The sequence below is a fragment of the Filicampus tigris genome, chromosome 5, assembly GCF_054856515.1.
Source record: "Filicampus tigris isolate MCC_2025a chromosome 5, RoL_Ftig_1.0, whole genome shotgun sequence".
NCBI lineage: Eukaryota > Metazoa > Chordata > Actinopteri > Syngnathiformes > Syngnathidae > Filicampus > Filicampus tigris.
The window spans coordinates 24,833,703-24,849,525 of record NC_141221.1 but is presented as its reverse complement, the minus strand read 5'-3'; the positions used below and the strand labels follow the sequence as shown (position 1 = coordinate 24,849,525).

The window sequence follows — 15,823 nt, the reverse complement described above, 5'->3', positions numbered from 1 at the left end:
AGTGAATACTCTACATTGTCCCGTGGTAGGTTGTGAGTTTGAATGTTTGTTTGTCTTTGTGTGCTTTGCGATTGCTGGCAACCAGTTCAGGGTGTACCCCGTCTACTGCCCTTAGACGGCTGGGATAGTCTCCAGCATGCCCGAGACCCTCGTGAGGATAAAGCGGTTTGGATAATGGGTGGATGGAAAATATGAAACGGAGACTTACCTCCGTGACACACGATGGTCTGCCTGCAACTAAGCATCAAAGGGATCGACTTTTAAACAAACAAGCCAACTTATTCCAGTGAACCTTACTATTTTCACTTGTTATTGTCTAAAAAAAAAAAAACCTTAGAGGCGACAATTACGCCACATAGCTTCCGCAGAATGAGGGAAATGGAAGTAGTTTGGCACAATTCTGCATCACTTCTCAAACATAAGTTGCGTTCAAGATTTGTATTTGTACATTTGCTATTTTCACCGCTTTAAATTGTCTAAAATTGCATAAAAATTATAGACTGAGTGGGGATGGACCATTAATATCTATATATATAATAGATTTGTGAAAGAAAAGAAAAATGGACCATATTTGTCCATACGAGGACAGCACAGGGCCTTTAGCTTTTGCGTGCATCTTACTATAGTATACCTGCGTATTTTTGTTATTTTCTTTTTTTTGCTGTTTTATTCCATCTTGAATTGAATTGTTGTAGATGTCTGCATATGGATACTACATGTAATACATTTGCATGGCAAAGAACTGGTTGCACTCGAGCTTTTGTCCTAGCAACTGTCATGTCTGATTATATCGCAAACCATTCTATTTCATTCTTCTGACCATCAATAGATACATTTGAAAAGTTGTAGGGGAACCTTTATGGATAGTAAATACTATGGTGTTTTTAACTCGGAACCTGGTCTCATTAAATAGCTTTTCTTTAATTAACTTCAATGTTTGAATATGTGCTGAGCTATACTTGGGTCAGCATGGGTTTTATTTTCTTTGCTTGCTAGCAAAATTACGCTACATAGTTACATAGTACATAGTGACTTATTTCCTTGAAAATATAAAACCAACCACAGCTGTGTAATTGGCGTCCTTCTATAAACACCAACTTAGTGTAATAGGTTCCTTTTTTCTGACGTTCACGGTGTTGCTTGCATGAGCCAAACAGCTACAGGTTAATCATAGTTTACCATAAAATACTGCTATTGCATTGAACACCAAATTTAGTGTATGCAGAGGCTGGGATTTTCCTTTGCTGCAGCAGAGCATGTCGACTCCTCAACTTTCCATCTACGTGTCATCGTGCTACCGCTCTGACTCCTTGTGAAACTTGTGGTGTGTTCTTTAAGACTGCCATGAGAGGGGCCAATCTGGCTGCTCTCTAATAATCTAGAATTTGACTCTGCTCGGATACATCTACACAGCCTGTAATAGGGTTTTATCAAGAGTTCCTTTTGAGCCATTAGGTTTGAACGACTTAAAGTACATTTTAAAAAATTGGGTTTAATTGTTCACGCGGATGAAGACGTGGGGGAAAAAAACTAAGAAATGTAATAAACGACGTAATATGAAATCTTATGAGAGAAAACCAATTCAGCCATTATTTTATTAATTACGACAATATCTGATGTATAAACGTACACTGGAAGTGCAGTTACGAAGCTGTAATCATTATATAATAGCCAGTCTAATACTGGGCTAGTGAAGTGTTGCTGGTTTGGCTTGGTCTGACTGCGTTGGCAGCTTGTTTGCTTCATGTCTAACCGTGTCCGTCAATAGAAAGTACATGAGCCGTTTGCTAAAATACGTGGTTTATTTGTCACTTTCCAAGAATTAAAATCTCCATAAAACACATAGCTTCTATAAACATAAATTCCGCCGCACGAAGCGGTCAAAAACCTGTATGCCCTTCCCAGACAACACCTGTACACTGTTTCTTTCTCCATTCTTATATACTCTTAGTGACAGCGCCACACAGTGTTCAAGACAAGTAGTACATACAAACCTTTGACCCATATCTTATTACTAATACCACTGATTCATAAAATTTGGACATATACTGTGTATATCAGCATTTTTTTAGATGAGAAACAGTACTGAATATACGCTAAATGTAATCAATTCTTTGTCAATGTAAAATTGCACAATATTACTTTTCTTCTGGCAGACTGCACCAAAGCAGCATGCTCACTTTTTTTTCTCAACTATCGAACCACCTCATTTCCGCCGCCATCTGTAGTCAGTGTCAGAAAAGCCATACTCAGCATTGGGCCAGAGGTAGAGGGGTAAGGACTGCCCTTTCAAAACAGGCTAATTTTAGCAAAGTTGAAATAAATTTACTCCCCTAAAGTGTTCAATCAAACAGTGCTAATATGCATTCCAGCGGGCCTCTAATTGCCCAGCTGAGTCTAACAAAATTAAAAGTGAATCTTATCCTGTCCCACATGAAAAACAAATGATGCATTTACCATCTGTTTTTTCACATTCACCTTAGACCTAGGACAGCAGTTTAGGATATGCTGTTGTGCTTAATGAGCGTAATAAATAATTACATAAAGTGAGATTCCTTAAAAAGGCAGATTAGCACCCCAGCAGGTGCCCTGGTTGTTAGCATAACAGATTTTGCCATTTTTATTGAGTGGTTGCAAGAGGAAGTGCGGCACAGTGGTAGGCTCGGCTCCCTGGGCTCAGACATAGTCATCAACGTAATGTTTTATATATATTTATAAATCCCCTAATGACCATTTGTCATCTTTACAAAAATGTACAACAGAGTGTAAATTCCATTTCACCTTGAGGGATTAAAATGAGTACAATGAATATGAAATACATAGCGCTGAAGCTTTTCTAATGAAATCTTAATAAATGGCTTGAGTTTCTTTTCATAACTGGTAACCTTTTCATGCATATCACAGTGAAAATCTTCTTTTCACATATTTGCAAACTTCAAACTTGTCATCTACAATGAAAATATCACAAATGCAGACAGTGACAAAATGACAACATAAATGGTAGCAGTAGTCATAGCAGTGATCAGAATTGAAAAACGTTATTTAATGCCAGAGTCTTAATGGGCTTCCCAGTGTCGACTCTCTCACTCCCTAATGTACATACTGTTGATATATTTGCATACATACACGTGTCGAAGCAGTTTGGTATTGGAACCGATGCTTACTCCTTGATCTGTGCAGGATGTTTGCTCGCAGGAGGAAGCCCACATATTGGGAGTTCTCTGTCAACTGCACCGGCAACGAGGCCCATTTGTCCAGCTGTAAACTGGGGAAGGACGCATCCTTGGAGTCCAACGGAACCTGTGCTGAAGGGTTGCCTGTGGTGGTGAGCTGTGTCCCTGGGAGAGCCTTTGCTCCTTCATCTGCGACTGGATTTAAGAAGGCCTTCAAACAAGAGGTACAGTCTCACTTAACCTCAGCTGGGAAGCTAAGCAGCAAAATGCTCAGGTTTTTAGCCATCTCTGGGGGCGGCCATTTTGTCTTCTGTCGACTGAAAATGACATCACAACTGTTCACAACGACCAATCACGGCTCAGACTCAGAAAACAGGTCAGTCAGACAAAATGGCCGCCCCCGGAGATGGCTAAAAACGAGTGCGTTTTGCTGCTTAACTTATATTCCACAAACGCAAAATTAATCAGAATGCCGTGTTTCAACTATTGGGCCTGCTGGGAACATAATCTTGAAAAAAATGTGTTTGGGTTGACTTCCGCTTTAAGTATGCTGATGATGAAATGACTATACTATATTATTTTACAAAATTATGATGAATCATTTCAACGAGTTGACACAGCCATTTTGTCAAGTTGAATTATTTCTGGTATGAAAGCAAGCGCCAAAGGCTGTGAATGCAATATGTGCTGTAAGTATAAACTGTATAAACTCTGCTGCGCATTGTGTTTACATGCACAATTAAACACTTTAAGTTTTCCTAAACAGTTGCTGGGAAATACGCATCACTGCTGCTTCGCCTGCTTTTGTCTACAAAGGCTTAGGTTGAGTTTCTATTTTAAAAGAATGTTTTTCCTTTTCAGCAACCATTGGTCCGTGTGCGTGGTGGGGCCATAGTCGGCGAGGGCCGTGTTGAAGTGTTGAAAAATGGAGAGTGGGGCACCATATGTGATGACAAGTGGAACCTGCTGTCTGCCACAGTGGTGTGTCGAGAGTTAGGCTTCGGAACAGCCATAGAGGCCCTCTCTGGTGGTCGCCTTGGACAAGGTGGGTTCCTGTATATGACCACAGTCTCAAATGCATCCAAAGAGGAAACATTCACAGGAGTCAAATATGTGCAGTACAAGCATGTTCTGGGTTGACAAGAGAATAGGCTACATGATTTGTTGTTTCTTTTCTGCCAGGCATCATCCCTAGATTTCTAATGGGTCCACTTTTAATTAAAGTAAATCATGTGTTAGCTGCTTGGTTCTGAAAATGTGTCTATTGGCGAGCTCTTTTGAATGTGACATTGCAACAACGATGGTCTACAGGCACAAATCGGAAAGCTAATTGACTCTTCAGACTCTCTCAGTGCAACACCACTGATAGACTATAAAAAAAGATTTTGTTTATTTACTTGGTTTGAACCATCGCTGCACTAGACGTTTAGTCATATTAAATGGTGGGACACGTTTATTTGGGGGGAGGAACATAATTAAAACAATAGAAACAATTTCAATGTGCCTTTTTTCCTCTTCTTAAAGCAACACTGTGTCATGTCAGTTTTTGTTGATTATGGCGGCGCCATGTGGACAAAAGCGGTAGTGTTTTGACAAAAGTCAACCACATTTCCCATGCGCGCCAGCGTGTAGTCGTGAAATCTTGAGCTCTCGCTGGCCTGCAAGTTGGACTGAATTACGTTTCTATTTCCAGTGGCTGTGTGAAAGATGAATAGTGAAGAGGTAATGAATCTGATTTTGTTTAAACAATACTTTTGTTTCTTTGTTTGTATTGGGGCTTCTGCCATGACACCAGTAATAGCGCGTAGACGTTCGAATCGACTTCCGTCCTTATAGCGAAAGGAGGAAGTGAGTATGCCGTAAAGCAATTCAGGACATTTGTATTTTTTTGGTGTGCCAAGGTTGATCCCATCCTCCTCAAAGTTGCTTCGCGCCAGTAAAAAAGATACAGTCTTCGTTTATTGGAGTCACTGTGGTTCTTTTGCCAAATATACGTTTAGAACATATACACCAATATACAACATACAGAGCGTCATTAGCAATATAGAGTGTGCAATCGTGCAGGAGTACTGATCATATCTACTTACTTTATATTTACAAAGCCAAAACGTAAAATAAGATGGGACAATTTTATTTGATGTAAATTGCAATGTAATTTTGTTTTGTAATGTTTTTTCTTTTTCAAGGTGTGTTGGGGCGTACAGTATGAGTTAGCCACACAAACCAGCTGGCGGAAAAAAACATACAGAAAAGATATATTCCGTGATCTCAGTAACCACTTCTGTAATCATGGCCTCCACTGGAAAGACTTCCTTTCCAGACTCCAGACTTCCAGACATTGCACAATGTTTATACCACTGGCTGCGTGAAGTGTTTTACAGCGTCTTAACAGCACGCTTTACAACAAAAGTGGGTTACCCCATGGAAAAACTGAAAAAATGTGCTGCTGACCCACACAAAATCACATACTCAGCAGAATTTTTATACATACCGGGTACTTTTATACTCACTTTACCTGTCATTAGAGTATACAATGGAAATTGAGATTATTTGAAAAGTACAACCAATGAATTGAGCTTCCCGCTGCACTTTGTGTAGTATACCAAAAATTGTTAGATTGTTGTAGATGGTTTGTGCAAAGAAAATATAGTGGTGCCCTGTGATACAAGTGACCCAACTTAAGAGCTGTCATTCGGCCAGTTTCTTTGTCTAGACGTGCAAGCAAAAATTTGATGTGTGAAATATGGCGGCGGTAAACTCAACTCACTTCAACAACCCGGAGGTTGGCAGATAGGAAACAACTGTTCAAATAATAGGCTTCAAGCTATTGCCACTCCCAGTCAAAGTTTACTGTCAAACCTGAATATAAAACAAAGAAAATTGCACGCTGTGTATTTAAAACAACTGCATAGCTTTGCGTTAAGATTGTCCATTTAGCTTGATGCTAACAAAGAATGCAAAATGTGATAGACAGGCTAGCACATAGTATTGGTTTGTTTTAACTTTTTCAGCAACAAATATTTAAACACAAATGGAGGAGCAACATTTATAGACAGACAATATAACAATGCGTACAGCTATATTATCTGATACATTTTAGATTTTGCATAAGCCTGCATGTGTGTGAATTGTTTCTTGTGTGTGCTGTTTATTATGAATACAACATAGGAATAGTCAAATATTTTTTTCCCCAGCGTACTGTATTTCTGGTCACAATTTTCAACTGAGTTTCCTTTTTGTTAACATGGCCGGTGTCTACACACAGTTTTTAGGGAAATTTAGAGATGGTGTCATTTTCAAGCAGTTTTTTTTCTTTTTGTTTTCAAGGCATGGGCCCAGTCCATATGAATGAAGTGCAGTGTTCTGGATTTGAGAAGTCCATCACTGAGTGTTCCTTCAACAAAGAGTCTCTGGGCTGCAGCCATGAGGAGGATGCAGCTGTCAGATGTAATGTCCCTGCTATGGGCTTCCAGGAAAGGGTGAGCTTTTATCCAATTTATTTATTTCTTTCAACAATGTCTTCCATCGAATTGTTTCTCAAAGGGAGTTGAAAGAACATAGCCATACTATAGGAGGGGATTAATTACTGTTTTGATCCACCTTAGTCCCAGTTCCCACGAGTCTTTGCATGAATTATGAGCATTACATCCGGTTATGAACCAGAACCAATGTTTTGCTAACATGGTAACTGTCTGCGCAAATCCACCTTCTGATTGTTACAGACTTAAAGCGGAAGTCAACCCAAACATACTTTTTTCAAGATTATGTTCCCAGCAGGCCCACTAGTTGAAACACGCCATTCTGATTAATATTGTTCTTTGTGGAATATGAGTTAAGCAGCAAAATATACCCGTTTTTAGCCGTCTCTGGGGGCGGCCATTTTGTCTTCTGTCGATTGAAAATGACATCACAACTGCTCGCAACGACCAATCACGGCTGACCTGTTTTCTGAATTTGAGCCGTGATTGGTCGTTGTGAGCAGTTGTGATGTCATTTTCAGTCGACAGAAGACAAAATGGCCGCCCCCAGAGATGGCTAAAAACAAGTGGATTAACACTTATTCCACAAACTCAATATTTATCAGAATGCCCTTTTTCAACTAGTGAGCTTCAAATTTTAGGGCAACTTCAAAGCTTATAAAAGGTATGTCATACCGCCACCTGCTAAAGTCGGTCAAATTTTGTTAAAAGAGGTTGGACACTGTCCCATTTAGCAGATGTAGGATCCAGCCAAACCCTTCACCTTATATCAACGCTACCAGAGCTGGGCATTTTACTAAAATTTCCCTGTCCGTTTACCAGCTTTCTGCCTTTTTGTCCGGCCGGAACAAATAGTAATGTTTGATCTCTTTGTATATAGTACATGCTGGTTGATCATCTGATGACGTTTACTGGGTCACTGCCATGGAACTTTAAGATGCATTATGAGTTGGACTATTTTGAATACACTTTTAGATAAAAATTTGTAAATCAATACACTCACAAAGTGAAACTTTTTATACACCTGCTTTTCATGGACATTTTAAAACGCTTCTTCTTACCAACAAGGCGCACCGCTAGCCTGTTCAAAAAATATCTCACAAGTGATGGCGCAGTGAAGAGATTTATAGAAATTAATTGTTACATTTTGATATTTATCTTTTTTTTTAAGTATAGTGAGAAATGATTTTAACATAATAAGTCTTCACTTAGCTGAATATCATTAATCATTACTGTAATTAAAACATATAACTAAAGGTAATTTGAGCAAATTTGTTATTCCAGAAGTCTGTATCAAACTGGTAGTCCTTTGAATTAGTCTAACTTCCAAAAACATTGGTGACCCTTCCTGTATATGTATACTATATATAATTTCAAGACCTAAACCTATTCCTAGACCTATTCCTTTAAAATCCACTTGTGTTGTCTGTGGGTCCGTGCAATTTATTGCAATGAGCAATCTTCCTGCTTTCAGTATTGACTGTACTCAAATCAGACCTGATTTATGAACATGAGTCTTATAGAATGTGCCTCTCCTGTTGTCCATATCTGTAGTTGCGTTTGAGTGGAGGCCGCAACCCCTTCGAGGGTCGTGTGGAAGTGCTGGTGGAGAAGAACGGCTCTCTGGTGTGGGGGACCGTGTGCAGTGAAGGCTGGGGAACCATGGAGGCCATGGTTGTCTGCAGACAGCTGGGCTTGGGCTTCGCCAGCAATTTTTTCCAGGTATGATGGAGGAAGTTGTTGTACACAATAAAAGATGTAAAAATACTTGAACCGGAATGATGGAACTGATTCTACTCGAATCCGGGGTTTCGGTGCCCAACCCTAAGGGGGACGCAGCCGTGCATGTGTCTGCCGAACAATTCATCCTCATCGTCGATATTTTGAAGCAGGTGTAACGCCTCCTCTACTCTAAAGCTTTTTTTTTTCAAGATACATGTATAGATCAAGGTGACCAGCAGCCTTTATCAATGTAGCCGCTGGTTCCTATGGAAAACTTAATCACGATCCCAAAAAATTGACGGCGTCAAAAGGGTGTTGGATTAACTTCGAAAATAACGCGCTAGATTGACAGCCCTAATATATAAATATATATATATGTACATTACACACACATTAATTTAATTATTTTTTAAGATGTGATTAACTCGATTAAAATTTTTAATCGTTTGACAGCCCTAATACACATATATATTTGTGTGTGTGTGTGTGTGTGGAAGGGAAGATGAAGAGTCGATAGAGCATTTTGCCGTTTGCTGGACTGTTCACCTTTTGCTCTTATGTTTTACTTTCATAACAACATGTTTGAACATGTTTTTCAAGGAATCCCCATAATACATTTTTATTTATAATGCTGCTATGGTACATGTTATATCACCACTGCAAAATGTCAATCATCATCATCAATATCCAGTTAGAAACAACAAGTTTGACAAGTTTACAACTTTGAATGAATACAATTTTACAAAGTAACATTAAATTGTCTATATTGAGAATTATTTTTATATGTACCGTATATGCTGGTGTACCTTGCATGACTGCATCAACCTATATAGCACAATACAACAAAAAAATGTGTTGTTACCTAGTAACCTTACTCTGATGACTTGCACTGAATGGAATCAGCCAGGGGCGCATAGTCCGGACAGTAGCTGCTGATGGCCAGCCTCAAGCAGATTTGCAGCAACAACAATGCGCCCATTCGCTCCATTCGGCGCGTATAAAACAAGCCAACTTTTTTGCTGGCTATGGGCCGCCATTCCTGGGGGCTCATACTATGAGCATGCCATGTTTGGACTGATTTTACTGTACGGATTTTTCATAAATTAGAGGCAAAGTCTGCACAAAATACAGAACATACAGTACAGAAATCATCATTTCCCTCAAGTTTGAACTGATATAAAAATCATTCCTCCAATAAGTAGAAAATAATTTCAGTGGGTTCTTATTCCTGGGGACCCATACTATGAGCATGCCAAATTTGGACTGATTTTACTGTACAGATTTTTGAAAAATTAGAGGCAAAGTCTGCGTAAACTACAGTCGATACAGTACAGAAATCATCACTTCCCTCAAGTTTGAACTGCCATAAAAAAACATTCCTCCAATAAGTAGAAAATCATTCCAGTGGGCACTCAAAAATGTAGAAGCGGATAGCTTGACCACGAAAAAACGAGAGCGTGATAGCTTGACCGCAGTGATTTTCGGTGCTTCGCTCCGCGTCCCACCGCTCCAAAAGCATCATTCGCGCCACCGCGCGCACGCAACCGCGCGCACGCAATTGCGCAAACTACATTGACTTCAATTCAAACACGCCGCCAGAAACGCTCCCAAAGTAGTTGGTGTGAACGTAGTATGAACTTAGCATTACGGTAGTGCGGACGGATGATAGGCTGGCAATCTACCCACAATGCCTTTGCGATGACCGGTCGATCGCGATCGACGTAATGGGCACTCATGGTCTAACAGTTAAAAAAATGCCATACTTTTTTTTCCAAGACAAGAGAAAAATATGTTTGTTTGTTTTTAGATTCCACTGTTAAGTAAAGTACAGATTTGTTGAAGCCTTGTTGACTTGAGGTTTGATTTAGGATGTCAAACAAATGTTTTGATTCCATATTTTTGTTAAGGTGGGAGATTCCAAACCCATTCAGCTTGCTTAAGCGGAAAGGCTGATCGGATTAAGTGTCTTTGTCCTGTGATGGGAGGAAATACTCTAGGAAGCTCCAGTTTATGTTTGAAACGAGTTGGAGACAACTGAGTTAAACAAGGGAAACTTGTACTGTATTGTGATTTTTAAATTTTTTTTAATCTAAGGTAGCCGACCTGGACGCAGGCATGAGAATGACTGTCATTGCATTTGATGTAGTTAAAAGTTATGCACTCAAGGCAGGGGCGGCGTCAGTAATTTGGCCCCAGATATATCACTTTTGGCCACAGCACTTTAATACCACTAATTGAAAATACTTTTTTTTCTTTTAACTCAGGCCTCTATCAGTGATGGGCACTTAGAATCGTTCTACTTCTCTCTGTTAGCGTGCCCCTGAATGGTTAGGAACATGCTTTTGGTTTACTGGTTAACTATTCTAGTATCACTTAAGTCGTCATAGTTGTTTCTTTTTAAATATAATATGTAGTCAGATGATTACAATGATTGACAAGAGTATAGTGTAGTGATTTTACTCATCTGGTTTCTGATAAAGCTGAAGAAATACCAGAGTGCACTCCAGTGGTCAGAATTAGAAATTGCACTGTACTGGAAAAACAATCATAGCAAATGGTTACATTGGTTTCCCAATTTCCATCCACGACTGATTGTCCTGTATTATACATATTCTGATCATTTTGAGTCTGCATTTAAACATGAATATTTTTTGAATGTGTGTGCTATACAGGAAGCTTCAAGATAAGATTTGAAGATTTTGACTGTGAGTCAGATTTGGCATACATGCTTCACCTTACTGGCTTTCCCAATTTTGATTTTTTAATATTATCTTCAGAATAGACTGAAGTGATTAAATAATTTCCCATTATTACAGTTCATCTAATTTAAAATTGAACACACATTATTATTATTGTTATTATTATTATCATTAACCATGTCAAGATTTTCATCACATACAGTGTAAATATAGCAGTAAATAACACAATAGAGTGTTTTATTTTATTAGTGTTGGTATAAGGTATGACTTATATTGGTGTGTAATCATGGAAATAATTTCAAGCACTTTGCATTCAATTGACTATACAGTGTGTGTGAGAAACCTATGCTAAATTTATTCAACAAAATGACCCAGAGATTGATGGTATGTTTTTTTTTTTTTTTTGTAAACCCTAGTGTCTGTTATTTCAACAGGAGACATTGTACTGGCAAGGCGAGGTGAGTGCAGACAGTGTGGTGATGAGTGGAGTTCGCTGCTCTGGTACTGAGATGTCTCTGTCCCACTGCCTGCACCATGGTGCCCACCTCAGCTGCTCCAAAGGTGGTGGCCGCAATGCCGCTGGAGTGTCGTGCTCTGAGAGTAAGATGACCTCGATTATTTTTTTTCTATGTTTTATTTGTGATTTGCTTTTCACAATTTCACCTCTTTTCATTCTTTTTTTTTTCAACCTATTCTCTGTTGATTTGCTGAAAAACTCACCTATTCTCAGTTTCAGAAAAGGCTCCAGACTGGTGTCACAAAAGATACATTTCAAATCCAAAATGCAATATGGGCTCTATTTTTGTGACTAGTGCAAGTATGACGCAAGGCAGGGTCTAAATCTGTGCATAAGTTTTGGGACAAACCCCAGTTCCAGTGAAGTTGGGACGTTGTGTTTAAAGTAGGGATGTCACATAGTCCAAAAGTCACGATACGATAATATGAACCTCACGATGCGATAATTGTCACGATATTGTGTGGAGGTTGGCGATATATAAAAAGCTGACGATACTGTATAAAGGCTCACGATATTGTAAAAAAAAAAAGTGCTCATATTAAAAAAAACACCGCAATAGTCTGTTTTTGTACATAATAACAGCATTCACAAAGAAATAGGCTTGGCCAGTCATGCACTCCTATGGCCTCAGCAGCGCAAAGCTTTGTTTATGTGAGCAATAATCTTTTTAATTTCGTTGTGTGGGTGTGTGTATGGTTTCTGTCGAACACAAAATACAAATAAAATAAACATGAGCAGTTGCATGTAAATGTCTCTGCACAGTGCTAATTAGCTGCGGTCCTATTTATAGATATAGTTCAAATCGTAGAGTTAGCATTAACCTCAATGGATATAAATGACCTACAATGACCGAACACCTAATATTGAGGCACTTACTTGCTAATGCAAGTACACATTGTAAATCGGGTCAATTTGTGGAGGAACTCAAATGTGTTATGTTGCCCTTCATGTGGCGATTTGCGTGGGTCTTAAACAGGGGTGTCCAAACTTGGTCCTCAAGGGCCGGTGTCCTGCCTATTTTCCATCTGTCCCTGCTATAACACACCTGATTGAAATGATCAGCTCATCAGCAATCTCTGAAGAAGCTTGATAATGATCATGATCTTTGGAATCAGGTGTGTTGCAGCAGGGACAGATGGAAAAACAGACAAGACAACGGCCCTTGAGGACCGGAGCTGGACATGGTCTGGTCTGAAACATACGGTAGGTGGCATCAAAATTAATTGCACTAATAAACTAACCACCAGAGGGTGCTGGAACTGCACAAATGGAAAACAACTTGGGCTTTCAAACAGATTTGCTGCCATTAATATTGTGACATGACGACAACGAAATATCGTGGCAATTTTAATATCGCAATATCATGATGTTGTCGATATTGTGACATCCCTAGTTTAAAGTAAAAAAAAAAAAAAACAGAATAAAATACCTAAACATGTTTTTTCCTGCCTCAGATTGAGGCAGCGGTAGTACCATCCTGACCATGCGCCGTGACGTGCATGTATTCTGTAAATTCAACGTACTCACTCTACTTTACGGAACATACTTTAAGTTAAGAGTTACAATAAGAATGACTATTATCACGTTAAAGCATTCATTTATTAACACTGGAGCCACAATTTTTAAAGTGTTACTGCAAAGAGCCACATGATGCATATGGGGGCATGTAAAATAGAATAGATCCGATTAGCTCAAAAGATATGATGGCTTTGCTGTGGATTTGTGCTGGTGTTTGTTGTTTTGTTTTTGTTTTTTTGTGGGGTTGCCATTAAATTCAACTAAAACGTCCTGTGTTGAACTTCATATTTTTTTTTTTTTTTGCTTGTTATGAAAGTGAACTTGGGAGGCAACACTCCTCAGCGTTTTTTTCCTCGATCTCATTTGGGTCAAAGTGCATGCATGAGATGGACGTAGCTCGCTCGCTACCTTGCTTATCGAATGTCATCTGTTCAATTGCTGGACAATCCCTTAATCATACGTGCAACAAGCGTGCCCATAGGAAGTGCTGACGTAGTGGCCGACCGGGAAGTAAAAAGTGAGGCTTTTCCTACTGATTTACAAAATGTTTCATTTCATTGTTAAAAAAGAAAGCCCAGTCTTTGCTCATTAAAAAAAAGGAAAATCAAGAGGAGACAAGCTGTATATTTCAGTGTTAATACAGTAAATGCACTCTATTTATCAAGGCTTTTTCCATCGTCCTCATGTTGTGACTTGTAAATAAGTACGCCAAAATAGCAGTAAATCGCTTGCCAGCCCCTCTCCTATTGGAAACGTTTTCTGAAGTCACGACGGCGCCGCCGTAAAGTAGAATATGTTTCAATCCGAGGGGATTTGCCGGCGTCTTGGCAGACGGCCGAGTACGTGCAGCGCCGCTCAGCAACGCTCCATTCTGCGGTGCCGCCCATCACCACGTACACATTTGATTAGGTTGACAATGGCGCGCTGCAAGTTTACAATGAAAAGGGCTTTAAGAGCCGCATGAAACCGGACAAAGAGCCGCATGCGGCTCGCGAGACACGGGTTGGTCAGGCCTGATGTAGCGCCTCCATAGTGGCGAAAGCTGCAACTGTACTTAAAATACGTAGTTGCCGCAGAGGGACATCAATTGAGCTGTGTTGAGCAATATCAATCGCTCTGGCTGGAGGCGGCCGCCTCTCAATTTTGAATGCTGGAAAAACCCTGCTATATTTGATTGAATACATTAAAAAGACAAGATATTTCATGTTCAATCTGATAAACTTTGTTGTTTGTTGCAAATCTTTCACCATTTTGTATTTGATGCCACGTTTTCCAAAAAAGCTGGGACAGAATCATTTTTACCCCTGTTCCATCACCTTTCCTTGTAACCAACACTCAATAAAAATTTGGCAACTGAGGACACTAATTGTTGAAGCTTTGGAGGTACAATGTGTGAGAGTCGGCCTGTGCGCATCTCTTTGCTACTTTATCCTTCATTCTTGTCCCACCAGCGGCCCCTGACCTGGTGCTGAACCCTCAGGCGGTGGAGCAGACCACCTACATGGAGGACAGGCCCATGTTCATGCTGCAGTGTGCGTTTGAGGAGGAGTGCCTGTCCTCCTCCTCCAAAGAGATGCCTGCCAACTCCTACCGCCGGCTGCTGCGCTTCTCCTCCCAGATCCACAACAACGGCCAGTCCGACTTCCGGCCTAAAGCTGACCGACAGGCTTGGGTGTGGCATGACTGTCATAGGTCAGTTCCCAACTCCAGATGTCTTTGTTGGCTCCATGAAACACATAGCATTTTATTGTCTGTGCCACGTAAAACCTCCATGATATCCAGATTATTTTTATGTTTTGCTTGACTGCTCGAAAACCACATTCAACCTCATTCCAACATCCTCTCTTGATCCGTGCCGTAAAGCAGCGAGAAGCGCACATTCTCCTGCCCCTGTATTGTCCTTAAATTGGAAGCAGGAGCTTCTTGAAAATGCAAAAAGAGTTTAGGTTTTTCTTGACAGCTCCACTCAGAAGTTTGGCACTTTTGTTGACAACTTTGACGCAGGATATGTTTTGTACTCACAGCACTGCATTGTAGCTTCGTTATAAAAACTCTGTGCATGTGTCGGTAGGCATTATCACAGCATGGAGGTGTTTACTATCTATGACCTGTTCAGTCTGAATGGAACCAAAGTAGCAGAAGGACACAAAGCCAGTTTTTGTCTGGAGGACTCAGAGTGTGATGAAGGTAGGAATCTCATCTCATCTTTCTTCGGAATTACATTTTGTTGGCAACTTTCTCTAATGATGTCAATGCCACATAGTCACAAACGATATACTGATGCAAACTATATACTGATGAGTTGATGTCAGGTATGTATGGAAACTTGCCTGTTAGGTGAATTGAAGACTCTAAAATGACTGTAGGTGTGAATGCTACTTTGTATATATGGGCTGTGCGATTAGCAGCCGACTGCTTGAGGGTGTACCTCTTCCCCAGAGCCAGCTGGTATAAGCTCCAGCTCACAAGTCTAATGAGGACAAGCGTAGAGAAAATGCATGGATGGATGGATGGTTGTAAAGTGCTGCCCCCAAGTGGCCGAAAGTACTATACCACTGCAATATCATTTGCAGAACACATTTCTTTTTTTTCTTGTATGACAGTGAAACGATGTTAGTAAGTAAATCAGTGTAGAACATACAGACGGTGACATATTACGGATATTTCAGACCATTCAGTGTCTCAAAAGAGGCAAAAGAAAAAAAGCCAAAGAAA

The 15,823-nt window shown here is 40.0% G+C and overlaps 1 protein-coding gene across 1 annotated transcript in view; it reads left to right on the top strand.

Moving 5' to 3' along the window:
- Window positions 1–15,823, top strand: part of loxl2b (lysyl oxidase-like 2b) — a 46,000-nt gene that overhangs the window by 25,849 nt on the left and 4,328 nt on the right. The window contains exons 6-12 of the mRNA XM_086031581.1: window positions 3,181–3,397; window positions 4,035–4,218; window positions 6,501–6,652; window positions 8,207–8,374; window positions 11,508–11,673; window positions 14,560–14,800; window positions 15,180–15,295. Of these exons, the coding sequence (XP_085887707.1) occupies window positions 3,181–3,397; window positions 4,035–4,218; window positions 6,501–6,652; window positions 8,207–8,374; window positions 11,508–11,673; window positions 14,560–14,800; window positions 15,180–15,295 (1,244 nt within the window). The remainder of the gene's footprint in view (window positions 1–3,180; window positions 3,398–4,034; window positions 4,219–6,500; window positions 6,653–8,206; window positions 8,375–11,507; window positions 11,674–14,559; window positions 14,801–15,179; window positions 15,296–15,823) is intronic.